Source organism: Pollachius pollachius (assembly GCF_949987615.1).
Source record: "Pollachius pollachius genome assembly, chromosome: 11".
In the NCBI taxonomy this organism is placed as follows: Eukaryota; Metazoa; Chordata; class Actinopteri; order Gadiformes; family Gadidae; genus Pollachius; species Pollachius pollachius.
Window position 1 is genome coordinate 2,621,315 of NC_136944.1, and position 27,531 is coordinate 2,648,845.

General features: G+C 48.7%; 1 protein-coding gene across 2 annotated transcripts; it reads right to left on the reverse strand.

Moving 5' to 3' along the window:
- Positions 1-103: 103 nt before the first annotated feature.
- On the reverse strand, positions 104-26,043 carry sgsm3 (small G protein signaling modulator 3). Of its 2 annotated transcripts, none has more exons than XM_079746302.1 (21): positions 25,870-26,043; positions 21,756-21,846; positions 14,505-14,590; positions 12,724-12,787; positions 11,727-11,974; positions 11,067-11,174; positions 10,712-10,855; positions 9,124-9,319; positions 8,332-8,477; positions 7,377-7,604; positions 5,431-5,613; positions 5,021-5,176; positions 4,773-4,827; positions 4,596-4,645; positions 4,165-4,317; positions 3,911-3,981; positions 3,430-3,478; positions 3,061-3,146; positions 1,447-1,569; positions 1,311-1,371; positions 104-1,216 (listed from the first exon to the last, which is right to left on the reverse strand). In XM_079746302.1, the coding sequence occupies exons 2-21, from the start codon at positions 21,760-21,762 to the stop codon at positions 1,133-1,135; spliced, it is 2,298 nt and encodes a 765-aa protein (XP_079602428.1). In that variant the 5' UTR covers positions 21,763-21,846; positions 25,870-26,043; the 3' UTR covers positions 104-1,132. The 2 variants fall into 2 exon arrangements, with proteins under 2 accessions (XP_079602428.1, XP_079602429.1); XM_079746303.1 differs by having other exon boundaries at positions 21,756-21,982.
- Positions 26,044-27,531: the final 1,488 nt, after the last annotated feature.

The following is a 27,531-nucleotide window of genomic DNA, read 5'->3' on the forward strand; positions in this document are numbered from 1 at the left end:
AGTTAATGAACCAAATTTGAAAAAAAATCTAAACTAACACACAGTAGTCAGACTCTGCTTCACACCAATGCAGAACCCGTATGAAACATCAAACTCAGAAGGACAAACACCAGAGTATCTTGCCTCATATATATTTTATCATAGTTTAACATGTTTTTACATTGTATGTACAACAGAGAGGAACCGCATCCTAGTGAAGTCTCGGTTACCGAAACAAAAAATTATGGTTTCTTCAGAGCGGATAAGAGACAGAAGCCTCTTCAGAAGCCTCTTCAGAAGCCTCTTGAAGACGCTTGACAGACAGAGCAGATGCACAGTTCTGTGGATCTGGGGTCTGCGGTCTGACAGACCTCGGAGTGCCCCAAAGGGACACTCTGAAACAAGTGATGATGAGGAGGTCCATCTGAAGTTGGGCAGTGAAGAAGAAAAGGGATCTTTAAAGTAAAACCAAGGAAGGGGGATGGATGCTTGGCCGGATCGTCCAGCAGCAAACTCCTATCAGAGGACCACAATTTTCAGTTTCTGTGTTCCTCCTCAGGTCTCAGCCCGCCTGACGTGGGCTCTTGGAACGGGACTTTTGAGTTGGTCTGATTCGTATGTCGGGAGATGAAGAGGAACTCAAACGGGATTGTTCTCCAAATGAGCGCCATGTGGGTCACAGGATTCTGATTGGTCCTCTAACGACTGACCTCTGAGGCGTGACCCTATGTTTTGATCATATGGAACACCTCATGTCCAAAATAAAGGACACCGCGGAGGAAGCCTCAACATGGAGTGAGCTTTGATTGGATGAGGGAGGCCGTGGAGTGAGTTGTGATTGGATGAGGGACGTGAAGTGAGTTGTGATTGGATGAGGGAGGTGGACTGAGCTTTGATTGGGTGAGGGAGGTGGTTTTAAAGTAACAGTGTAGGGTCAGCAGGTCAGCATGACAGCAGTCACATAGTTTCCCCTAAGATGATAAATATAGAGACTAGAAGTTCTCCAGGAAGGGCCGGTCCATCCATCGGAAAGGGGCTGGGTCTATCCATCGGAAGGGGGTGGGTCTATCCATCGGAATGGGCGGGTCTGTCCGACAGAAGGGGCAGGTCTGTCCGACAGAAGGGGCGGGTCTATCTGTCTGAGGGGGCGGGCCTATCCGTCGATGTCCCAGCTGAAGAGGTGGTGCTTCACCAGCATGTCCTGGACCCCCTCCTTCAGGGGCCTCTGCTCCTTCTCCTGCAGAGCCAAACAGGGGTCATGTGATCAACTGTTGGTTCATGTTACTGAATCCATATGTAACACGTTTCCAAAGCTGATGAACCAGGCTCACCTGCTTCTTGTCTGGCAGCTCGCAGTCCTGGGAGAGACTGAAGGCGAACTTGGAGAGAACCCTGAGGAGACAAAAGACACTGTAGATCTGGAGCTCACTGAGAGGAGACTGCAGGGGGTTAGGGGAGCCTCCTCACCTGAGCTCACACTTGATCTGCACCCAGCCTGGGCTGCGCAGGAAGGACCAGGGCTGGTACCACTTCTCCACCGCGGCCATGCTGGAGCACAGCACCTCCAGCCACAGGTGCAGCACCTGCTCACTGGGGAGGAGGGGGCGTTCTCTTTAGAAGAGCTTTAGTCTCAAAGAGGAAACGCAGCAACAACTAAATACAGCCTGCAGTGTCCAACATAAACCATATGAAAGACGCCTGGGAGTGCAGACCAGCTACTGCACACTGCTGCCATGACTCCTGACGTGTGTGTATGTGTGTGTGCATTCCTGTATCCAGTGTTGGGGGTAACGCGTTACAGTAACGATGTTACTTTTCTGGGTAACAAAGTAAAGTAACGCATCACATTTTAAATATCGGTAACTACACTACTTTACTAGACTATAGTAACGCGCTTTCCTGCGTTACCCAAGCCGTGTTCGCCTGCGTGGAAAGTTCTGATCTGTTGGGGTGCGTGCATGCGTGCTGCCCGTGTGTCTGCAGCGCCTGCTTGCCTCGGCACGTTGCCATAGCGATCAATTTGAGTGACGTAGCTGCTTGTGCGAAAGAGTGTTCAAGTGTTGGAGCGCAGAAGCAGGTGACACAGAAAGACAGGCTGGTGGCAGGGTTCATTGTAGAAGACATGCTTCCCCTGTCAACTATTGAATCGCCCAGATTTAGAAAAATACTAGACAAAATACCCGGACTCGCAAGCCAACATTCAACAGGAAAACATTTTCCCATTACCTGAACAAGTGTTATACCGACATGGAATCGAAGCTCAAAATAATTTTCGAGTCCTCCCTGGATCATGTGTCCACCACCGCGGACATTTGGTCCGCCCACAACAAAAGTTACTTAGGAATGACGGTGCACTGGATAGACAGCATTACTTTAAAACTTGAGAAGGCTGCTCTTGCCTGCAAGAGGGTGAGAGGAAGCCACACTTACGATGTCATAGCTTGCGAAATAGATCAGGTTCATTCAGCCTTTGGAGCACATAAAGTAACAGCATGTGTCACCGCAGCTTACGTGCATTTCTGTTTTAATTGTATGGGATAAAGTGATCTTTTTATATTGTTCATTGACCGATTAATTTTTGTTCTCATGTTTCCCAAAGCCTGTGTTTTGAAACTTGTGTGTTGCTACTGATTGACCTCACCATAGCCTACTTTATCCTGTTGTTTGTGGATTTGACAGTGAGGCATTTCTTTGTGCAGACAGGGATATTGTTCTTTCATATGGTTTTATATGCTATTTTGTATAGATTTATACAATAAACACTGAGTGATGATAGGGCTATGATGTTTGTCCATGTATCTACAGTAAATTAAGAAACGGGAAAGTAAAGTAATAAGTAGTGAAGTTACTTTTTAAATGCAGTAACTAGTAAAGTCATCTCATTAAAATTTACAGAAGTAACTAGTAATAAGTAACTAATTAATTTTTTTGAGTAACTACCCCACCACTGGGTGTATCCTTGCATGTACGTTCGTGTGTGTGTGTGGGTTCGTGTGCATTCGTGTGTGTGGGTCGGTGTGCATACGTGTGTGCGCGTGTGCGTTCGTGCGTGTGTGTGCGTGCTCCAGGACCAGGACTTACTTAAGGCCCACGCAGATGAGGGACCTGAACTTGACGTCCATCTGGGTATGAGCGACGTCGTGGCTCATGTTGACCGACTGCACCGCCTGGAGGGGCAGACAGAGGGCGCTCACACACAGGAAGGGACACCTTTATGTGTACATCTATATATGTAGATCATTCACTCAGCCCTTAGCTGTGATATGGTTTGCTTTATGAAGCCTTCATAGCCTTTTGTTTCAGAACAAACCCCAGTAATTGATATATCGTTTTGAATGAAGCCCACTCTCTCCCCCACCCCGACCTGACACTCTGTTCTAATGAGTCTGTCTGGTAGAGCATCATCTAGTAGAGTATCATCTAGTAGAGCATCATGTGTAGATCACTCACTCTGTAGAGCAGCTCCTCCGGCGTGAGGACCTTCCCGTCTTCATCCAGCCTGGAGGAGGACAGAGCAACATGTTGACCAGAGCACCACCACAGTGTAACACCTCTACCAGAGCAACATGTTGACCAGAGCACCACCACCCCAGTGTAACCCCTCTACCAGAGCACCACCACATTGTAACCCCTCTACCAGAGCAACACGTTGACCAGAGCACCACCACCCCAGTGTAACCCCTCTACCAGAGCACCACCACAGGGTAACCTCTCAACCAGAGCAACATGTTGATCAGAGCACCACCACCACCACAGGGTAACCCCTCTACCAGGGCAACATGTTGACCAGAGCACCACCACATTGTAACCCCTCTAGCATCAGGGACCAATGAGAGCTGCCGCACATGATGTCACCAAGGAGGGCTTATGACCTCAAGACCCCCAGAATGGAGAGGTTTGAGCAGAGCAGGATAGAGAGGTGTGAGCGTACCTGTAAGTCTTACACAGCACCAGTCTGGAGTAGACTGAGTTAAAGTCTCTCTCCACCTCTCTGCTGGCTGCCTGGAACCACACACACACACACACACACACACACACACACACACACACGGGAACATCAAAGATCATCCTCTTTATTTTACACCACACACACACACACACACACACACACACACACACACACACACACACACACACACACACACACACACACACACACACACACACACACACACACACACACACCTCCTCGATGAAGAGCCAGGGGTGGCAGGGCCCCCCTAGGATGGAGGGCTTCTTCAGGCCGTGCTGGAAGATGTTCTTCAGGGCGGGGCAGAGGGTCCCGCGGGCCAGGTCCGTCACCGCCGCCGTCACCGCGTCGTCCCCCGCCAGGGAGTACTGGGTGGGAGGGAGTTATTACAACAACAACAACCTCCGTCACACAGTTGTCCCCCGCCAGCGAGTACTGGGGGGGGACATTACAACCACAACAAACACCACCACAGACATGGGGAGGGACGAGGCTGTCATTACAACAACAACAACAGGACATGACAGCGCATTTGGTACAATATATATATAATCAAACTGATTTAATATCTCTTCATGTTCTGTTCCTCCAGAGACCTTAAGTGGCCGTATGTGGTCTTAACTCTGCATTATTCAACACGCCTCACCTCTTTGCTTCTCTCATCCAGGATCTCCACGAACTTAGCTGGGAACCAACCTGGGGTAGAGAGACAGAGTCAGGACAAATTAAACGCTGTTTGCCCCCACTCTCCTACTCACTCTCACTGCTGATGTGTTGCTGCTCAGACAGACAGACAGGCAGGCAGGCAGACAGACAGACCCACCTCTCAGGCCGTTCAGCTCGCCCACCCAGCAGTGCTCGTCCTTCTGGGACATGATCTGGGAGAGGAGAGCAACGTGTCACCATCGCTGTGTGGGTGTATGAGGTTAGAGTGTGTGTGTCTGATTGGGTGTGTGAGTTTAAAGTGTTTGTGTGATTGTCGCCGTGTGTGAGTCAGCCTGTGGGATGAGAGAGAGTATGTGTCTGAACGTGGGCTGGTGTTTATCAGCATATGTGTGTGTGGTCGCTCACGGTGATGATGTCATTCTTCCTGAAGCCTAGCTCATCGTCGTCATGGCGCTCAAAGTCCAGCAGCGCCTTGGCCCGTCGCCGCCGGTTACGGGACACCACCAGGAAATTCTCGTGGTCCCGCTGGTGGCTCTCCATGGAGTAGTCAGGGGTCAGGTCCTGTACACATTAAACATAAGAGAAAAAGAAAGAAAGAAAGAAAGAAAGATGTTATATTTTTCGTCTACCATGCGATTGCCTCTGCGATCAACAACCGTTGGTCTTGTTGTTAATATCTCAAGACATTACATATAATATTGTTAATATATCAAAGGGGGTTCACTTATTTAAATTCTATCAGGTCATTCCCGCTGGTGCCCCATCAGCCCCTCCCCCCTGCCCCATCAGCCCCTCCCCCCCCCTCCCCTCCTCACGGTGTTGGTCTGGTGGGGGTCCAGGCAATGGAAGTGGTCGGCGCTGCTGCTGATAGCCTCCCTCAGCGCGGCCACCAGCTCCGTCTGCTTGATGTTCTTGGCCTTCAGGGCGTCCGCCTCGTCCTCACCCCACAGCAGCGAGCTCAGCGTCGACTTTCTGCGGAGGGACTGCCGCCGCACCGCCTGAGGACGTACACGACGCTCAGAGGATCAGAGGACGGCTCCGTGGTCAGCAATGACCCATAACATAACATCTTACACCTCCTGATGTGTTCTGTCTGGGGCCATGGCACCCTCCCCCCAGCCCAGCGACGCTAGGCTGAGACACACACTTACAACGCCATGAGGAAAGGGTCCCGCCTTCAGCCTGGGAGGGCTACATGTTAAGATAGCTCCTGTTAAACTGTGATATGATCGACCTTCAGCTCCATCTCTTGTGTCTTATCGCACATCACACAATTCAATCCGTTGAATTGTGTTCAACTGTACACTAGAAGGCACTGTGATAGACTACGGTTCAGGTTCACCCACTTTGGTTAAGGGGTCTTATGGCTGTAGCTCAGGGGCCTTATGGCTCTAGGGGCCTTATGGCTGTAGGGGACCTATGACTGTAGGGGCCCTATGACTGTAGGGGCCCAATGGCTGTAGGGGCCCTATGGCTGTAGGGGCCCTATGGCTGTAGGGGCCCTATGGCTATAGGGGCCTTATGGCTGTAGTGGCCCTATAGCCTGGCTATAGGGCTATATTACCCGACCAAACCTATTGTAGATTACACGTTGGTATTGGGAAGCTGCTGTCATTTTCTTCTGCACAAGAGGCGTGATCAACGGGCCTAGTTCGACTGACTCTGTACATGATTGGCTGCTTGCTGTCGCTTCCCTGTCGTCATCGTGTTAAACCAGCCAATAGCGCGCCAAGGGGAAGAGCCAGCTCGGTGATTGGCTCCCACAAAAAAGTATCGGAAGCAGAAAGAAATGTATTGCTGTTCTCCAGACCCTTGTGCAGGGCAAACTCAATTTGCCGGAAGGAAGGGCGGGGCTACCCAGTAGGGCTGGACTATATGGACCAAAAGTCATATCTCGATATCTTCAAGCAGAATATCTATATAAGATAAATATCGATATTTGTTGACGCAATAACATAGTTGCCGTTGCCTCGCTCCAACTCGTCGTTCTACATCGGTGGCGCCACTGTGCTCTCATTTCCAGCCTGGCTGCGTCGCTGTGCTCGTTAACCTGCCTTGCTGATGGGGGGGGAGTTTCCGTGGAGCTACCGTTATTACTATAGCCTACCTACCTACCATTTGGATTTACTGTTACTATTCCTACCGTTCGGAATTGAATACAGTTTGATGGTTGAATAAACCGTGGACTAGACACTGCCTCTGCCTTGTATTTGAGAACATTACAATATACAATATAATATATTATATATACAATATACAATATTACAATATAATATTAGGTTCAGGTTCTCCGACGTCTCTGGTTCTTCCACTTCCTAATCAATCTGAAGCACAGAATTTAATCGCGACATCGAGCGACACGCGCCGGAGCGGACACCGGCCGGACACTCCAGCGGGTGTCCGAGAGTCCGGAATCGTTTTGGGACAATTGGTGTAGCCTACTTCCTTTATCTGAATAAAAAATAATAAACGTTGAGACAGCATAAGATTTTGAGTCGCTGCACGCATTTTTGCGCACGCTACAAGTGATGGAAGAGGTTGGTCGTAGGCTTCTCGACCCTTTAGTTGCGACAGATTTTAAGCACTCTCTACAAAAAACTTATGGCTGTAGCTCAGGGGCCTTATGGCTGTAGCTCAGGGGCCTTATGGCTGTAGGGGCCCTATGGCGGTAGGGGCCCTATGGCTGTAGGGTCCCCATGGCTGTAGCTCAGGGGCCTCATGGCAAAAAGGGGCCCCTGCAGCGGCCCCGGTGTGTACGGACCTTGTTGAGGTTGGTGGTGTTGACGGCCCCATTGCTGAGCTGGGCCTGCTCGTTGAGGATGTAGGCCAAGTGCTTGTGGCGGTGGGCGTCCAGCGTGGCCTGGGCCAGCGACCCCGTCAGCCTCATGGCCTCGCCCAGCACCGCGGGCCCGTCACGCAACTGGGAGGGCAGGTCCGACAGCGTGTTGAAGATGGAGGCCGAGTTCTCCGAGGCCACCAACTCTTCCTCCTGGTGGGGGGGGGGTTAAAGGGCGGGGTTAGAGGGCAGGGTTAAAAGGGGGCAGGGTTAAAATGGGTGAGGTGAAGGGGGCGGGGTTAAAGGGGCAGGGTTAAGGTATGCCTTTATGCTGATGTTTTGACGACTGTATCACCACTAATCTTTAGCCTCATAGCATAATTGCCCAAGTCGTATTTTTGCCAAATTGTGGTATCTGCCTAACTCTACTCTCCTGACGCTGCTGATTCTGGATGCCTCATGGGCTATATCTAGATATTGGCTACATCTGGTCCAACTTACTGTTGCAATATAAATAACAAAATCCTATGTGTTCACCCAAAAGAGTTGTTTTTTTTACAAAAAACTTAAATATGCATTTATGCTAGTATTAAGAAAATTGCAGCTTTATTGTTAAACTACAGGGAGTAAATATCTTTATTCTAAATAATGAATCTAAAGATAGCGATACAGGAACATTTAACGCAGAAGGCAGTTTACCAGACATATTCTCTAAATTTGCTTTAGTTAATCTCATTCTAATCAAGTATCTCAAATAGTGCAGGATGGTTTTTATAGTTTATTTCATAATAATAATAATAATAATAATAATACATTTTATTTGTAACGCACTTTCCATAAAATAATCTCAAGGTGCCTCCTTGTTCCAATGAAGATGGCCACAGTCCCAACACTCCCAACGACACTCTGGGACCCACAGTGGGTGAAGACCCCTCCCTACCTTGATCTTGAGCATGCCCAGCGTGACCTGGAAGAGGACCAGGGAGCCCTGGTAGAAGAGCAGGTCCCATATCCTCAGCAGCAGCCGGATGTCCACCACGCTGGCGAACGACGTCAGGAACCAGTGCAGCGTGATCAGGGACAGCTCTGAGAGAGAGACAGGGTCAGACCACCGACAGCTCTGAGAGCCAGAAAGGCTCAGACCACAGACAGCTCTGAGAGAGAGAGACAGACCACAGAAAGCTCTGAGAGAGAGAGACCACAGGCAGCTCTGAGAGAGAGAGAGAGAGACAGGGTCAGACCACAGACAGCTCTGAGAGAGAGAGAGAGACAGGGTCAGACCACAGACAGCTCTGAGAGAAAGAGACAGACCACAGACAGCTCTGAGAGAGAGAGAGAGACAGGGTCAGACCACAGACAGCTCTGAGAGAAAGAGACAGACCACAGACAGCTCTGAACCAGGACCTCTAGGAGACCCCTAACAAGGACCAGGACCTCCAAGAGACCCCTAACCAGGACCTCTAGGAGACCCCTAACCAGGACCTCTAGGAGACCCCTAACCAGGACCAGGACCTCTAGGAGACCCCTAACCAGGGCCTGTAGGAGACCCCTAACCAGGACCTCTAGGATACCCCTAACCAGGACCAGGACCTCTAGGAGACCCCTAATCAGGACCTCTAGGAGACCCCTAACCAGGACCTCTAGGAGACCCCTAACCAGGACCTCTAGGAGACCCCTAACCAGGACCAGGACCTCTAGGAGACCCCTAACCAGGACCAGGACCAGGCCTTACCGATGTCGTGCTCCTGCAGCAGGCGGTCCAGCGCGGGGAGGTACTGGACGATGAGCTGCCTGAGGACCCTCTGGTCCGTCTGAACCCCGAGCAGGGTGGAGGAGAAGTAGGAGGGCGGGAGGAGGTCCTCGATCAGAGCACACATCATCCACAGCACGTCCTCCTCCTCCAGGAACAGCAGCAGGCACGACACCACCTGGGGGTGGGTAGGGTTAATTAAGGCTCAGAGTATGATGGAGGTTAGGACTGTGATTGGTCCTGTGCTGCTCCACTGGAGGAGCAAGCCATTAAAACAGCCCGGGTTAGAGGTTCCCTTCCACCGGGGGCCACTCACACTCTGACTGTAGCGTACTGAATTAACCCTCTCTCCCAGCCGGAGCGGAGAGGTCTGCCTGTCAGCCCCCGCTGTGGCAGGCGTTCTTGTGTGTTCACGTCATGTTCATGTGTGTTGACGCCGCGTTCAACCTGTGTTTACGTCGTGTTCACGTTGTCTTCACGTTGTCTTCACTTTGTGTTCCTAACAGCCAGACTCACTGCCAGGCACCTTTAAGCAAGGGGGTCCTCCCTTTTTTTTGACAGAGTGCCGCAGTGCAGCATTTCCCCATGTTTAATGAGGCCCTGATTGACAGGTTAGCTGTTGTGACGGTGTGTGCTTTGTAAGAAGGACGCATACTAAGACCCACATTGCCGTAAACTTCAGCATGTTGACATCGATGCAAATGTGTTGAAGAAAATTTAGACCAGATTTAAGACATCGCTTTAATATTCATTATTACAAAATGAATAATTAACTAATATTTATCAAACAACGTGTTTGTGTGTGTTGGTATGTAGATACGCGCGTGTGTGTGTGAGTGTGTACATAGGGGCGTTTGTGTCTGTGTGTACATAGGGGTGCGTGTGCACTAGGGGTGTTTGTGTACATAGGAGTGTGTGTGTGCGTGTGTACATAGGGGTGCGTGTGTACATAGGGGTGCGTGTGTGCATGTTGTGACAACCCGGCCCTTGCACAGCGACCCTGGAAGCCCAGGGGGCAGTTGTTAGAGGGGGTCTACCACCAATTTGCACCAGATGGCGCCAGGGAGGGCATTGGTGCCAATGCCAATCAACGTAACGCAGAGCACCTGAGGGGCGGTGGAGAGCAGGGCATGAATACCTCCAAGGCTCCTTCAGGGCTCTCCTGGGTCGCGTGTGAGGAGATACAGCCTCCGTGGGTTACTTGATTCCCCCGGAGGAACAAGACTTTGGATTCCTCCAAGGCTGTTTTTTGTTCGGTTTAATAGTAATATATGTTTTTTGTTCTGTTTAGTAATAAGATACTTTATGTTTGATTAAAAGTGCCGTTTTGGCTGTAAGTAAACTCCGGTTTGTGTGCTATTTGGAACGAGGCGGTTCACTCCCTGAGCCGGGTTGCCACAGTGTGTACATAGGGGTGTGTTTGAGTGTGTGTATGCGTACATAGTGGTGTGTGGGTGCGTAGTTGTGTGAGTAGGCGTGTGCATGTGCGTAGGTGTGCATGTGCAGGTGCGTAAGTGGTTGCGTGTGTGCGTAGGTCCGTGTAGTTGCATGTGTGTGGGCAGGCCCTCACCATGCCGGTGCCCTGGCAGTAGCCTATGTCGGGGTAGAGCCAGGCCAGCCCCCTCAGCACCCTCCGGAGCCGGGGGACCCCCACGCTGCCCAGGGCCGTGAAGCAGGCGTTGGAGGGCATGGTCCTCAGCAGGTCCTTCTCTATCTGGGGGCACGGGGGCGGGGGGGGGATAGAGAATGTTAGGGTATCTTTCCCAGTGTCCGCAGTAGGAGTGTTCCCATATGAGAGACATCAAGCCCCTACCTGCCCCCTAATGACTGAAGACTCTTTGGAGGAACAAGTCTGTATTACAAATAAAGACTAAAGCTAAGGTTAGCAGCTACATAGCGCTACATGGCGCTACATAGAGCGGTACCTGTTTGGACGTGCTGGAGTCTTCGTTGGAGCCGTTCTTGACAATCTCTTTGTAGGAGATCTCTGAGGTCCTCTTCTTCTGGAGGGCCCCGGAGAAACGCATCCACAGCTGGACAGCCAGACAGACAGGCAGGCAGGCAGACAGACAGGCAGGCAGGGAGCGCTTTGGGTCGTTAGTGAGTCACGGAAGGGGACTGGGTCAAACTGCTATTCCTGATTGAGTTGGTTTAATCACTACAGGTGTGTGAGTGAGGGTCTACCTGCGGCCTCATGCTGTCAGGTGTGTTGGGGCGGGGTCTACCTGGGGCCCCATGCTGTGAGGTGTGTGAGTGAGGGTCTACCTGCGGCCTAATGCTGTGAGGTGTGTGAGTGAGGGTCTACCTGGGGCCCCATGCTGTGAGGTGTGTGAGTGAGGGTCTACCTGCGGCCTCATGCTGTGAGGTGTGTGAGTGAGGGTCTACCTGCGGCCTAATGCTGTGAGGTGTGTGAGTGAGGGTCTACCTGGGGCCCCATGCTGTGAGGTGTGTGAGTGAGGGTCTACCTGGGGCCCCATGCTGTGAGGTGTGTGAGTGAGGGTCTACCTGGGGCCCCATGCTGTGAGGTGTGTGAGTGAGGGTCTACCTGGGGCCCCATGCTGTGAGGTGTGTGAGTGAGGGTCTACCTGCGGCCTCATGCTGTGCGGGACGCCCCCCAGCACCAGGGAGCGGAGGCGGTCGGAGCGGGGCAGGTCGGGGGCGATGACGTCCCAGGTGAGGTCGCCCACCGCGTGGTTGTGGGTGAACTCCAGGTGGGCCTGCCAGCGCAGCCGCTGCTGGGGGTCCTCGCTGTGGGGGGACCCCTCTCCCCCCAGACGCTGCTGGGGGTCCCCAATCTCGGGGGGGCCCTCGCTTCCCGGCTTCTGCGAGCCCTCTGGGGGAGGGGAGGGGGGGGTCGGACTGGTTTTGATTTAGGGTTACGGTTATAGATGGCTTCAGCTCTGTGGTATTGGAATCAACATGCAAATGGTAGTGAGGTGTTTGGTGAATATGTACAGTGGGGTAGGGGTCAGGCTGTGACTGAGGGGTATTTGGTGATTCCATTATAACTATGGTGTACATTAGAGACTGAGCAGTAGGTTAAAGAAAGACACTGGTGCTCGGCGGTGCCAGCGGCTCCGTGCTGAAGTCGAGGGAACAACATGACAACTGGAAAAGTCAGTGAAACTTTCAGCTGATATTCAAACAAACTGCAAATAGCCGTACACCCAATTATGCTAAACTATGCTCATGAAACAGACTTTACACAGTGTGTCAGAGTGGGTGGCAGGCTGCGTGTAGAAAATTGACATTCCGTGACTGAACAATTTAAGCTGTTTTTTCAAACTACAGTCCCTCCTTCCAGATCAGCCTTCATGTAAATGTTGTGTTGCTTTGCCTCTAGAAGTTCTGAATAACATAACGAGAGAGCAATTTGCTCTTTAAGGGCGACTTATTGCCGTGTGCGTGCGCGTGTTTGCATGCACGCGTCGCTGCATGCGTGTGCGCTCGTGTTTGTGTCTGCAGGAGTGGGACTGCGTATGTGTGTGTGTGTGTGTCTGCAGGCGTGTGTGCGCGCGTGTGCGCGTGCGTGTGCGCGCGTGCGTGCGCGTGTGCGTGCGCGTGTGTGTGTGTGTACATTACCTCGGTTCTCAATCTTGAATCCAAACTCATCATAGCGGAGTTCTGTGCCCTCTGACGAGTCCTTCTGTGGACAGTGAGACAGGTTGGTGGAGATAACAGAGACAGGTCGGTGCAGATAAACACTAGCTGGGGAGAGAGGCCTGGTGTGGACTCATGGCTTGGGAGACAGGCCCCGTCATCAGACGGGATGACAGATCTCTAAATTTTATGCTGTGAGTGACACTGCATCGTCTCTCTGGGATTAATGAATAATAAAATTACATTTCATTGTATCTCAGGGAGAGCAGCAGATCTCCATGTCGTTGCTTTTTAAATTATGCATTACTGTATGTTTTAATGGCCCATCATTGGGTCATTAAAACTATTAAAATTATACATCATTGTGAAATAATATTCTAGTCACAACAAAAGTAGAATATACCACATTTATTGTCCGTACACTACCATTTACACATCTATGGAAATAAAATTATTCAGCGTTGATTGTTATACAATCTTTTCATCTTGAGCAGAGACTGACTGACACACTGTTCCTCTAGAGTTATAAAGTCTACGTATAATGTAGCAGGAGCAGGTAGGGGTCATTATATAATGCTGTTTTCATGATTTTTCTGTGTTAATCCCCTTTCAGGCACCACCTATCAGTGGGGAACCTCACTGCTGATTGTAGACAAAGCTGGCCTGAGAGATTCCATCCTGTTGCTAAACTCCACCCAGTGACTCACCGTCCGGTTCCTCTGACCGGCCTCCGTCACGCCTCAGGATTACTTTAATACAAACAGCGTTTTGAGGCGGAGGACTTTGTGGAGGTATCAAGTTTACGTCTCTGCTGGCCACCACATCAGGGCGAAGAGCTGGGCGGAACGGAGCAATGCATCCTCCTGATAATCCTGGGGAATTTTACACGCAGTATATGCTTCAGAATGCCGAGTAGGGGGCGGGTTGACTTGGAACCGGATGGTCGCTAGTTCGAACCCGGGCTCCTCCTAGCCGAGTGTCGATGTGTCTGACTGCTCCCGACGAGCTGACCGTCCCCCTGCCTGGTCGACTCCGCCGTTAGTGTGTGAATGTGTTTATGAATGGGTGAATACAAGGCAGTATTGTAAAGCGCTTTGAGTGGCCACTGGTTAAAATAGCGCTCTATAAATAAAGTCCATTCAGAGTAGCATCGTAGCTGGTCCGACTGAGGGTCAGTCCATTAGATCAAATACACCTTTAAAGTATGGACTCCAACTAGTTTTCCTCTGATGTCTCAAACCTCACATTCTGATCATGAAGGGCATATCTTCTTAATGCAGTATTAAAGTGGGCATCAGTATCAGTCCGTTATTTAATTTCTTGATGATCAGATACCATTCAAAGACAATCCACACTATTGAACGATTGGCCCTCCCTGGAAGCTCTTTACTGCCTGGGACAGCAGCCGTGTGCACAGCCAATACCACCGGAGGATGTAAAGCTGACCGCTGTCTGGGCTTCTTCAGTATGAACACACTGTAGTGCTCTGTCATTCATACACCCTGTATACACGACGGCCCTTTAGAACCAGTGTATAACATACTTGGAATGCAAACCATAAGCAGTTTCTTCTAAGGCTGTTGGCTTGCTGTCAGCCGATAGAAACCCTTTATCTACTCCCTGCATCATAAATAACCTATTCTCAAATATATTTGTACTCTGATGCACATCAAAGCACCAGGGTTTTCCTATTCCATGACGTTATGTTAATTGAGCTTATTCGCCTAGCAGCCTCTGGGTTCATGAATAAAACAGGTGCTTACCTGGTGGTACCTGGCCAGAATGTCCTGGGGCCACATGCTGGGCGTGAGGGCAGAGAACGGGCCCCCCGGGGCCGGGGTGTAACTGCCTGGATCAGGAGGTAAACATAAACTAAGAGAGAGAAGACATGGTACATGTCCAATTTTTAGGACACTTCGGCCAGCATCTTTATTTAAATTTAGAGCACGATCATGGAAAAGTATAGGCAGAAAAGTTACCAAGAATACATTCAGTGAGACAACTGGTGAACCTGATTCTTAAACGAAAACGTTTGCATTGTGGGGTTAATAAAAGGGAAACAAAGGTTGAGGGGAGGGACCATTGTGGAGAGTCAAGGTTTGTTCACGGCTGAAGTAAGCCATGGCGGGAGAGACAAAGTTAATTTGAAATACACTAAGTGGACACGTCTGCAAGGCAGCTAAAGGAATCTACAGAGAAGTCAGTTGATTGGCATCAGTATCGGACTTTGTGGCTAGTGGATATCCTTCCATCTTAACACCTTTCGGGGAGAGAGGCATCTCTATATCAAAGGGGAATGTATACTAATTCATTATAAATTGAGAACTAATTATATAAACAAGGTTATTATCATTTGTATATAATTGTGTATTATGATTAGTGTTTCCAGACACCGATGGTCACAGTGATCACTGCACACTTGTATGAATCCACACGTTTTTGTCCATGGTCTGTTGTTTATAAAGTTCAAAAGTTCAAACTTCAAAAGCTTTATTTGTCCAACATGTTGCCATATTAGAAAATTGCCTTTGATTGAAGGCAGTCTGTTTTCTAATTGTGTGTATGTGTAAGAAGTATGTTTGTGTATTGCCTTGGGTATGAAGGATTTTGTATAGAGAATTTCTTTGGCTAGAGGCACTCTGTATCTTCTGCCTGATGGAAGCAGCTCAAAACAGCCGTGGAGGGGGTGGGAGCGATCCAGGAGAATGGAATTGGTCTTCCTTTCCACTGCTTGAGTGTGCAAGTCTGAAAGCTGTTTTTGTTGGATGCTGGTTATCTTGCCTGCCTGCTTAATTATCCTAGCCAGTTTTCCCTTGCATCTGCTAGTTAGGAAGCTGTACCAAGATGTAATGTTGAAGGAGATGACAGATTTCATCAGTGTCTGATAGGGGTGCAACGGATCACAAAAGTCACGGTTCGGATCTTGCCACGGTTTTTGAGTCACGGGTCGGATCATTTTCGGATCAACAACAACAAAAAGATAACAAGACAAATGTGACATTAAATAAAATCTTCAAATATGTTAAAACAAAATAAAGTGAAAAATAAGGCAATAATCCTGCTTCCTTTAAGCCAATTCAATATTTAAAAAAAATGCTTATGTCCACATAAAATGATTTAAACAAAATAAAGTGCAATCTGAGGCATTATTCCTTCTTCTTTTTAACATGGATAGTAAATAATCCCTAACCCTGGATTTACAACTTTAAATTCAGGATGTCTGTATTGCCTGGGGAGAGTTTAGGGTCTACAATCTCCTAAGGCAATGCAGACATCCTCATCTTCTTTTTTTCATCAAGTATGGTAGCGAAATACAGTTTCTGTCGTGTTTAATTTGGCATTTTGTAAATCCATGGATTTCTGTTGGAAGACTCATTGCTCATTGCAAGGGGGGTTGGTTGTAGTCTTTTCGCTCAGTTCTAGCCCTACTGTTGATTCGGAGAACCGAGCGAAAAGACTACAACCAAACATAAACCGTACATTTCCGCTTCCGGTACCGGTTTGATGATGTTGTAAATACCGGAATTGTTCTTTAAACATGCGCTGATCACGTGAACGCACTTTTTTCTTCTTTTTTTTTAATCAGCCGATCTGCGGCTTACTTGCGTCCCGAACCGTGAAGATTGATCCGTACGGATCATGGGTAACCCGTGAAACGTTGCACCACTAGTGTCTGATAAACCGTTAATAAAATGTCCTTTCTGACATCGAACCCTTTCAGCTTCCTCAGGAGACAGATGCATTGTTGGGCTTTTTTGTAAACTCCGTCTCCGTTCTGGTTGAAGGACAGGTGGTAGTCAATCTGGGTGCCAAGGTACTTGAAATGTTTAACCTGTTCAACCACTTGCCCCCGGTCTTAAAGATGTGGAGCGGATGTGGGTTTTCGGGTGCCCAGCACCTATGGCAACACAGTTCTTTGGTCTTGCTGATGGTGGTTGCAGTGAGCTCTCCTTGAACCACAGGGCCATGGTGCTAACATACTGCCTGTAAGTGGACAGGGTGTGCTCGTCTGTCAGGTTGGCCACCAACGCCATATCATCAGCATATTTAAATAGTCTTAGTCCATTGATCTTGCAGGTGATCTCATTTGTGTATATATAAAAGAGAATTGGTGACAAGACACATCTCTGTGGGGATGGATGTCACACCATGCACTCTCACATGCTGGGGTCTGTTCATTAAGAACTCCTTAATCCAGAGCATCAGTGTTGGGTTGACTTGTAGCTGCTGAAGGCGATGTAGAAGTGTGTTGATATTTACTGTGTTGAAGGCTGATGAAAAATACATGAATAGAATCCTGACAAAGGAGTGTTGGGTGTCAAGGTGCCTGGTCACAGTGTCCAGGAGAGCTAGACTGGCATCCTCCACACCCTGTCTTGGTTTATAGGCAAACTGCAACGGATCCAGACTTTCTCCAACCATGGTGGTGAGTTCCTCTGTGACAACTCTCTCCATACATTTACATTTACATTTACATTACATTTAGGGCATTTAGCAGACGCTTTTATCCAAAGCGACTTACAATAAGTGCATTTGTTACAATAAGTACATTTGTCATAAGAAGTGAAACAATATATCGCTGTCGGTACAGTCAAGATGTTCATAGAACCAAGTGCAAGTATTACAATCGCTAGGCTAACCCATTCCCCGTGTAAAGCAATGATAGCAGCTACTGTAGATGCTACACAATTAAGTACCTTGAATAAGTGCAAAGTACAAGTGCCAGGACGTACAACATTCAATGGTGGCTGTGCATTGGTTTCTATGCAGAGTCGAGGTGAACTCTGAACAGGTGAGTTTTGAGTCTTTTGCGGAAGCTGGTGAGCGACTCTGCGATCCTGACATTGGTAGGGAGCTCGTTCCACCACTGAGGTCCCAAAACAGAGAAAAGTTGTGACTTCGCTGATCGACCTTTGCTTGCTATTAGCGATGGCGGTACCAGACGTCCAGCTGAGGTAGTTGAGCGGAGGGATCGAGCTGGGGTGTGTGGCTTTACTAGTGCTTGGAGGTAGGCAGGGGCAGTTCCATCGACTGCCTTGTATGCCAGTACCATCATCTTGAATCTGATGCGAGCTATTACAGGGAGCCAGTGGAGGTCTCGGAAGAGGGGGGTTACATGTGAGAACTTTGGTAGGTTGAACACGAGGCACGCTGCCGCATTCTGGATGCGCTGCAGGGGTTTAATCGCAGAGGCAGGGAGTCCAGCCAGGAGCGAGTTGCAGTAGTTGAGGCAGGAGATGACCAGTGATTGGACTAGAAGCTGAGCTGCTTCCCTTGTGAGGAAGGGCCGGATCCTGCGGATGTTGTTAAGTGCAAATCTGCAGGATCGGGCCACCGCAGTGATGTTTGCGGTGCAGCATAACTGATTGTCCAACACTACACCAAGGTTTTTGGCAGTTGGAGAAGGAGATACAGTGATGTTCTCAACAGTGACGAGTAAGTCCATGTGTGGGCAATCTTTCCCTGGTATTAGAAGGAGCTCAGTCTTGTTGAGGTTAAGCCTTAGGTGATGGGCAGTTGTCCAGGTGCTGACTCCTGCCAGACATTCAGATATGCGTGTTGCAATCAGGGCTTTGTCAGATGAGGGAAAAGAGAGAAATAGCTGAGTGTCGTCAGCATAGCAATGATAGGAAAAGCCGTGAGATGTAATTACAGAGCCCAGAGATCTAGTATAGAGGGAGAACAGAAGAGGCCCCAGTACAGAGCCTTGAGAGACACCAGTGTCAAGCCTGCAAGGTTTGGACAAGGAGCCATTCCATGTTACCCGATAAGTGTGATTCATCAGGTAGGATGTGAACCAGAAAAGGGCAGATTCAGCTATGCCAAGTTCGGCGAGAGTGGCGAGGAGGATCTGGTGGTTCACAGTGTCAAATGCTGCAGACAAGGAGAATCAGTCAAGGAGAATGAGAACCGATGAGAGGGACGAGGCTCTGGCCGCACGGAGGGACTCAGTCTCCGCGAGGAGAGCCGTCTCAGTGGAGTGTGCTTTTTTGAAGCCTGATTGGTGAGGGTCAAGCAGGTTGTTAGATGAGAGATAGGAGGACAGTTGGTTAGCGACGGCACGTTCCAATGTTTTAGAAAGGAATGAAAGAAGAGATACCGGTCTGTAATTCTGGAAGTCAGTGGTATCAAGGGTTGGTTTTTTGAGGAGAGGCTTTATTCTGGCAGTCTTGAAAGATGTTGGAACAATGCCAGAAGTGAGGGAGGAGTTAATAAGTGCGGTGAGAAATGGCAGGATGTCGTTTGACACAGCCTGGAGGAGGGAGGAAGGGATAGTGTCAAGGGGGCAGGTGGTGGCATGGTTAGATGTTATAATTCTGTTGACCTCGTCTGAGGTGAGAGGGATAAATTGGGTAAAGACAGAGGTGGGGGTGGGGGGAGGGAGGATGGTGGCAGTGATAAAAGAGGAGCTAATGTCCTTTACTTTCTGGGTAAAGTAGGTAACAAAGTCATTAGCAGTGAGGCAGGAAGGAGGAGGAGGGGTGGGAGGGTTGAGGAGGGAAGAGAACAAGGAAAACAGTTTCCTGGGGTTTGAGGCGGAGGAGTTAATTTTGGTCCGGTAGAAGGCAGATTTGGCTGTTGACACAGTGGAGGTGAAATCAGAGAGAAGAAAGAGATAGTGAGATAGATCATTAGGACAGTCTGATCTCTTCCATTTCCTCTCAGCTGCCCGCAACTCTGCTAACCCTAACCCTATAGGTCCACAGAGATTCAGACAGCCAAGGAGGGGGGGGTGAAGATCTCGCGGTCTGGAGTGGAAGGGACAGAGGGAGTCCAAAGAGGAGAGGGAGGATAGCAGAGTGTCAGAGGATTCCTCTGTGGATAGTTGAGAGAATTGTTCAATAGAAGGTAGTGAAGACGTAGTGAAGAGATTTGCAGAGGATAGAGGTGAGTGCCACAGGTTGGAAATCGTTCAGGGGTTTGGCATGAGGCTTTTTAGGAACAGGAATGATGGTAGTTTCCTTCCATGCCCTGGGAACAAAGCTGGCATCCAGAAATAGCTGAAAGAGTTGTGTCATCACACCACCTAGCTGGGTTGCACACTCCTTCAATATCCGTCCCTTCAGCCCGTCTGGTCCGGGAGCTTTTGTAGACTGGAGACGGGTAAAGATTGAAACAACCCTCTTCTCCCCTACACAGATGGATTCAGAGGGGTAGTTGTATGTGACCCCATCCTCCACAGAATCAGTGCTGTTGAATCTGGCATAGCAGGTGTTTAGTTCTTCAGCAAAGGCAACAGGGTCTGGGCATTGTATCTTGGCAGCATTCTGAGTTCTGCCCTGTTGTTCAGACTCTTTCAGGCATCCCTCACATCTCCACTGGTGAACTTCTCCATTTTGTCCTTTTGTCCGTATTTGATCTTGGCAAGCTTGGTCTTCTGCTTCAGCTCCCTTGTGAGATCTTTGACACATTGTTTGTCTCCTTTAATAAAAGCTATTTTTTTCAAATTGAGACAGTGTTTGAGTTCTCTGGTTACCCACGGCTTGTTGTTGGCATAGTGCTTGATCTGTTTGGTTTGAATAACACTATCAGCACAAAATGAGAGGTAGGAGCATATTGATTCATTCAGCATGTTTAGGTCACCATTGCATGCTTTGAAGAATATGCCCCCGTCCGTAAGCTCAAAACATCCTCTCAGCCTTTCTACAGAATCATTATTCCAGACCTGGATGGTTTTGGTCTGGATTTTGTGTGTTTTTGATTTTTGTCTATAATTGGGCAGTAGTAAAATTACATTATGATCTGACGACCCAAGGACAGGGCGGGGCTTTGATACATATGAACCAGGAATGTTTCCTAGACATAAATTGAGCGTCCTGTCCAAACGTGTTGGAGATGTCACATATTGCTCTAAATTTAGGAGAAGTGCGATGAAGTCACAGCTGTTGAAATCTCCAAGCAGGCTGGTCAGTTGCCCTGCAGACGGCATTGTTGTAGCATTCTAAAATGCGCTCTGCTGCTAGTGCGTTGTCAGCGCCAGGGACATAAACAAGAATTACAGTCAGTTGTTGAAATTCACGGGGAAGATAGTGGGGACGAAAAGATACCGTCATGATTTCGTAGTGGCGTGAGCAGTGCCTCTCACGCACTGTGAAATTCGTTGCCCATCTGTGTCCCGGTCAAAGTGTATGAATGTGAAGCCATCTAAGCATACTGCAATGTATTCAGTTAGCCATGTTTCAGTGAAACAGAATAAACTTGTATTTCGGTAGTCAGAATCAAGTTTAACCAGTGTCGCAAGCTCATCCATCTTATTACGCAGTGATCGCACATTTGACAAAGTGACAGCAGGTAACGATAGCTTACTTCCTTGGCTCCTAATCTTGTTCCTAATTCCTTCTCTCGATCCTCTTTTCCTCCGTATTTTCTTTTTATCAGAGTTTTTGGTATGAAATCCAGTTGTTCAGGTGATAAGTCAACTGTCTGGCAAGCGTGTTGAAGCTTCAGAAGGTCCGCTCTGGCGTAACTGCGTCTCGGTGGATTTGGATACGCGGTGACCCCAGCAGAGAATAAACCCTTCATAACTTGTTGCAGATTGGCTTTTAAATTCCACCAACGCAAATTTGACAGTGTCCATAATTCATAAGGATATTGTCATGGTTTAAACTGGACAAAAATGTGAAAAAATGAATTAAATATGTTATAAAGTAGCTTTTCAATCACGAGTCGCTCAAACAGAGGAACGCCCCGCATCTCGTTGCTAAGCAATGAGATATCCATTTCATCTGATATTTTACACTCATTGCAGAGTCATGACACACAGATGACCCAGAATATACTTTGGTTTTTAATCAATGATTTCTGAGGGCTTTCATGCATTATTGGAAACACAACTCAATAGATCCAGTGCAAATTTGTGTTTGTATTTTTGTAAAAGGTTCAATAATAAAAAGGTCCCGGGGCAATTCAGTAAACATTCGGGGCTTGAGCCAATGTCCTGTGGAAAATGCTTCTAAGTAAAAGGTTGATTGAATGAATAATTCAGCCCCACTGTGCAGAGGTGTGGTAATTACCTGACATGCTGCTGGCTGGCAGGCTGATGGGCAGCCTCTGGCAGGGAGAACGCTGCACTGGAGGAACAGAGATCAGCAGACACAGCCCACACTGCAAAGACCGGAGGGTGGAGCCAGGAGGAAATACAGGAACAGTAATAATGAGTCTCAACGTCAGGTAGTAGAAAAATTCCAGTTAATGGGATGCGTCCGTCTGAGTGGCAGCCGAAGACAGTTTATCAGTTGTCCTAAAACATAAATCGATAAACAAAATCAGCTTGTTGTTTGAAAGGTGATGAACATCAAGGAAAATCTAAAACTCAAAAATAGAAGAATCCACAGAAAGCGAGCGAGATGAACAGAAAGATGAACAGAGGGTTCTGTTGTGGCAGTAACAGCAGATATCCTAACCATATAACTCCAGCCTCGTTCAGAACAGATAAATATAGAAACAGGCCATCTCTAGGGATCAGTCAGTCTTTTGTCTCTGTGAGATTTGATTGTGTGCTATGGTGTGATGAGGTCAGACAGCCAGGGCACCAGTTTCTGACGTCAACACTTCGGTCCCATTCAATAGTCAACACATATTTCCCAAACTGGCCATACAGAGGAACCCTTAAGACCCAGAGAACGGTGCATCTAGACCCTAGAAGTCTTCAATGAGAAGCATTAGATGAATGATAATCCTAGTCACCTTAATCACAGTAAATATCTGCACAACCTCACTTCTCCATCCTGCTACACGCCCGATAATAAAGTCAGTCAGCGTCCGCTCTCCACATGGTGGACAGAAGCGTTGCTGGGATGACTGTTGAACCCGGGGTTTAATTAAGGCAGCCGAGCGCGACCAGATGAGAAGCCCCCCCGGTCCCACATGACTACACCGTAGGACAAAACTCAGTTAACGGCGCTGTCTCAAACACCACCGTTAGACCCGATTCAACCACCCTCTCCCACTTTTAACGAATGGCCATAGGAAAGTTTGAAGCAGCTTGCTGTTGGCCCACATGCCAGCGGTCCACAGCCATACGCAGGCTACCTCTGCCTGCTAATTACCCCACCGAGCGTCGGCTGTTTCTAATAAAACTGTGATTCCTCTTGAACACCAGCTAATGGACAGCAGTCGACCCCACCTCAACGGTCTTTGCTCCACGTTTTACAGAGACGCCCTTGTTAACAGACTCCCCCTGAGCCAATGGTCATCCCTTCCCTCATCGCCATGGCGATAAACAACCTCGTAACAGCGGCGAGGAGTGAAAGGCGACTGTAGCCATGGCGATGTTCTGACTCTCTTTGGTTCCACCCTCCCCATGGGTGTGTAGACACTGTGTACTCCAGGTGTTAACTTCAGCCGTGGCTGCCCTCTCCCCGATGCCTCTCCCTGTGCCTTGTGCCTCTTGGCTTTACTCCAAACCTCAAATTGATTCCTCATCTCTTCTAAGTCCAAAAGCCGCGCTGAGCACTGCACGCCTGCTGCTGCGATGATTCACACCGCCGTGATACACCATGGTGAGAGCCGCTCTGCCAGACTTAAGATCATTAGCCCGCCTCTGTGGCGGTGGGAAGCGTGGTGCTGTGTGTTGGGCCTGTGGACTGGGTGGTGGTGTGTGGACTGTGTGGTGATGTGTGTGGACTGTGTGGTGATGTGTGCTGTGTGGACTGTGTGGTGTGTGGACTGTGTGGTGTTGTGTGGTGTGTTAACTGTGTGGTGGTGTGTGTGGACTGTGTGGTGTGTGTTGTGGGTATGGGTGTTGTGCGTCTCCGTCGTGACTAGGGGTGTAACGGTACACGTATTTGTACCGAACCGTCACGGTACAGGCACTTCAGTGTGGTTACAGAGGTGTACTGCCGTCCGTAAACGTGTGTAGCATTGTGACGTACATAGCATTAATATGCCGAATGTAAAGGCTTGTTTTACAATGCAGGATTTAAAAGTCGGAGTTCCACCCGGACCGTTTAGCCAAAGTATACTACTCTGACTCCGTAATTCGCTCAGCAGCTCTCCGTCGGGATGTCGGATACGCAATGCAATTCGCTGCCTGATCTATCTTATATGTTGACTACAAACCATGTAAGCAGTGTTGTAATTAAACTTCCAAAGCTTTTCAAATCTTAATTGGTGTTTTATTGGTCCTTAAGGTGCAAAGTTAACAATGTACAAAGTAATAGTAAACAAAGTAAACCGGAGAAGTGATTCAGGAAATGATTTTGTTAGAGGACCAATCACAGCCCTTGCCGTCTCCGTTGCGTCGACCAATAGGTCCATGGCGTCGACGGACAGTTAAAAAATATTGGATGCGCACGTAAGCTACGGAGAGGGTCTCCGACAGGCTCTCTGGCTATGGAGAAGGCTCTCCGTGTCTACGTACAGCACTTTAACATGCACACGCATTTGAAAAGGCACCATCAAGGTGTTACTATCACCGTTGCTGTGAAAAAAAAACGAACTGCAAACCCAGCTCACAACACTATTGCAACAACCCCTGTCTGGGAATTCAGATATGCAAATGCTATAACCAAGTTTATTGGTGTTTTCATTGCTTCTATCTACGGGTTGAGAAACAAGTTTCTTTAAATTTTCCCCTTAACTATTAACCGTACCGTACCGTGACTTAAAAACCAAGGTACGTACCGAACCGTGACTTTTGTGTACCGTTACACCCCTTGTTGTGACGGCTTCTCTGTAGAGGGGCGGGCCTACAGGTAGAGGGGTGGGGCCAACATGTAGAGGGGCGGGTCCACAGGTAGAGGGGCAGGGCCTACATGTAGAGGGGTGGGGCCTACAGGTATCTGCATCCCACCATAATGTATACAGGGGCTCATCTTCAGTTGGCAACTAGAGGCAAATAGTGAGCCATGGTGCTCGGAGAGAATTAGGCTGTCAGGAAAGGTCCATTTAAACATTATGAAGCCAGATGGTTGTTGACCTAGCCTCACTGCTCCCTGATAAGAAGCCAGTCCCTTAATCAAACAGGCGTCCTGAGGCCAGCACAAACACCCCGGATTCCCCGCAGTACTTGGCAGAGCTAGAGGTAAACAAACATCAGGCCGGCGCTCACTTTATCAACAGCAATTCACCACGAATTCTGATGCATGAACAAACTGTGGAACGTCACAACATGTAGTTTGTTGGTTGCAACGTTTGGAGCGCTGGAGCACACAATCATGGACTACTTCACATCAGGGAGGTAACTGGTCTGTAGGGCGTCTTGCTGAAGGATGCCTACTGCAGACAGCAGGGAATCAAACCCAGTACCTTTTGGGCTGGGAGTCCACTAGCCCTACCCCTGCACCCTGTACACTACACACAACACACACGTCTCAATCAGTCAACCCCCGACGCCCCTCCACTCACCCTCACAGTCACGACGACATCAGTGAGTCATGCTCCCACCCCCCCCTCCCCCACCACACACACACACTATTTCCCTGTTGTTGTGTTTGTGTGCTAGAGAGAGGGAGGGAGGGAGGGAGGGAGGGAGGGAGGGAGAGACTGCGCCACGTGTCACACACCAAACTCCGTCCAAGTCGAATCACACAGTGAGCAGAGTGTCTGTGTGTGTGTGGGGGGGGGATGCTGTGAAGCACTAGACCCAGGAGACGCAGGAACCCCATGAAATAGCCATAATCTGTTGGCTCTTTGTAACAGAGACTGCTCTGACTGTTAGAGGCTGGTCCTCTCAGACCTCCACTATCCAGCGGGGCTGGGGGGGTGCTGAGCTGCAACAGGTGACTCAGCCAGGAGCCAGTGAGGAAGTGGCCTGGCATTAACTTTATTTAAGGATGGGGTGTGGTGGCTCGTACATACACACACATCCCCACATCCAGACATACCACATCAACACACACACACACACACACACACACACACACACACACACACACACACACACACACACAATCTGTATTAGAGTGTGATCATCTGTGATGATGTCGTCACATAAGGGTGCATGCAGGTTATAATACATCTATACTATTGTATGCCGACATCATCACAGAGCCTGGGGTGCTGTAGCAGCTGTTATGATGCTACTGTCGTCACCTGTCCACCATGTTATCAGCTGTTAGCCAAAGGCTAGCGCTAGCTCCGGAATAGCTGCACCACATTAACGAATTGGCAGAAAATGGGACTCACCGGCTCATCCCGTCACTGTAGCCGGTCAGGGTGCAGCGGAGGCGGGTCGTCCTAGGGGTAGAGAGGGGCTATGTGGTCCGCTACTCCGTAAGCCTTAGTGCAGGGAGCAGGTTATCTCCTGTTTGCGTCACGCACCGGCTACACCCCCCGTGTATCCCTCCGCCCTGACGCGCTACGCGCTGCGCGCTCCGGTTTGCACTACTTTATCACTTGCACTCTCGAGTATCCCTCCGCCCTGACGCGCTCCGGTACGCAGTGCTTTATTACCGCAATCCCGTGTATCCCTGTGCCCTGAGGCGCTCCGGATGGTTGTGGTCCGCACTACTTTATCACCGTCTGTAGCGCGTCCAGCGGCGGATCACGATCACATCCCGGAACTGAACTTTATTCTCACGAATCCTTCCGCGATGAAAACAAACAAATGACGTCAGCACACGGGGGCGCGTCCTTGTTATTTTCGTCAGTGATTCGGATGCTTTCAATCAATCAATCAATGATTGATAATAAATGTAGTATTCATTCAATTAAGTGTTTTAGTGCCAACAATATAACGACAGCATTTGTGATTATTAAATACTATTTAATTAGTTCACCCCCCCCCCCCCCCCCGCCCCAGGGTAGCTTATTGGCATTTATGAATAAAAAATGAAACAATAGGCTCCATATTAAGCCTACATAAACCTACCAGACTTCTAAAACCCATATACTCTTGACTACAAGGTTTATCTCATAATGAACATCTAATAACTTACATTTACATCTCTGTCATATTCCACAGTTCTCCTGCTCTATCACACTCAGCCTGTTGACCAACTACCAAACTAGTGCCTCACGATCCATTCTAACCTTGCAGGCTCCATCACGGTGTATTTCCTGCAGGGCGCTGCGCCTCCACTAGGGTTCGTCGTTGCACAGGACGTCCAGTCAGCCCTGTACAGCTTTCATCACCAAGTCGAGGCACTCGCTGTGCAATTGAAGAAACACACGCACGCGCTCGCGCGCACACACACACACACACACACACACACACACACACACACACACACACACACACACACACACACACACACACAGGGCCGTTTGTAGCTGTTTGGGGGCCCTATGCAAGATACTATTTGGGGGCCTCTATGCTTTCAAATTCTGAGGTAGAGTTTCCTATCTTTTTCATATATTCTGTGACGATGCAGCAGTCTGTTACATTTTAAGAGGAAAGCAGGCTAGAGTACATTAATAATTGTAACAGATACAGTATGTTCTTGAAAAATCTGTAATGTAAACTTTGAGGTGGCATAACAAGTTGGCATAACATAAAAAATCTTTAACCCAGCATTCCAAAACAGTAAAAAATGAAAACTAAACTTACGTTTATAAATATGCATATAATGGACCAGCATCCATGTTATTGCACAATCAATAAAAAATAAATAAAAATATAACTGTACAACATCACTACTTTGTGATCAGGATCTGTATGATCACAGTCTTACGTTCTCCTCAAAACTTCTGCTTCCTTGCTTTTTTAGAAGCAAAGTCATCAATTATGTCTTCATAGGACAGCTGCTTGCCAATCTCATGATTAATGCTCATTATGGCAAGACCAGTGAGGCGATCCTGTCCCATGGATGACCTCAGGTAGGTCTTGATGTGCTTCAGCTTTGAGAA

Excerpts from the sequence above, each read along its gene's own strand:
- sgsm3 (XM_079746302.1), bottom strand. Across the intron at positions 9,320-10,711 it reads ACTGCCAGGGCACCGGCATG|GTGGTGTCGTGCCTGCTGCT; the intron begins GTGAGGGCCTGC and ends ACCCACCCCCAG. Across the intron at positions 5,177-5,430 it reads ACCCCCACCAGACCAACACC|GACCTGACCCCTGACTACTC; the intron begins GTGAGGAGGGGA and ends TAATGTGTACAG.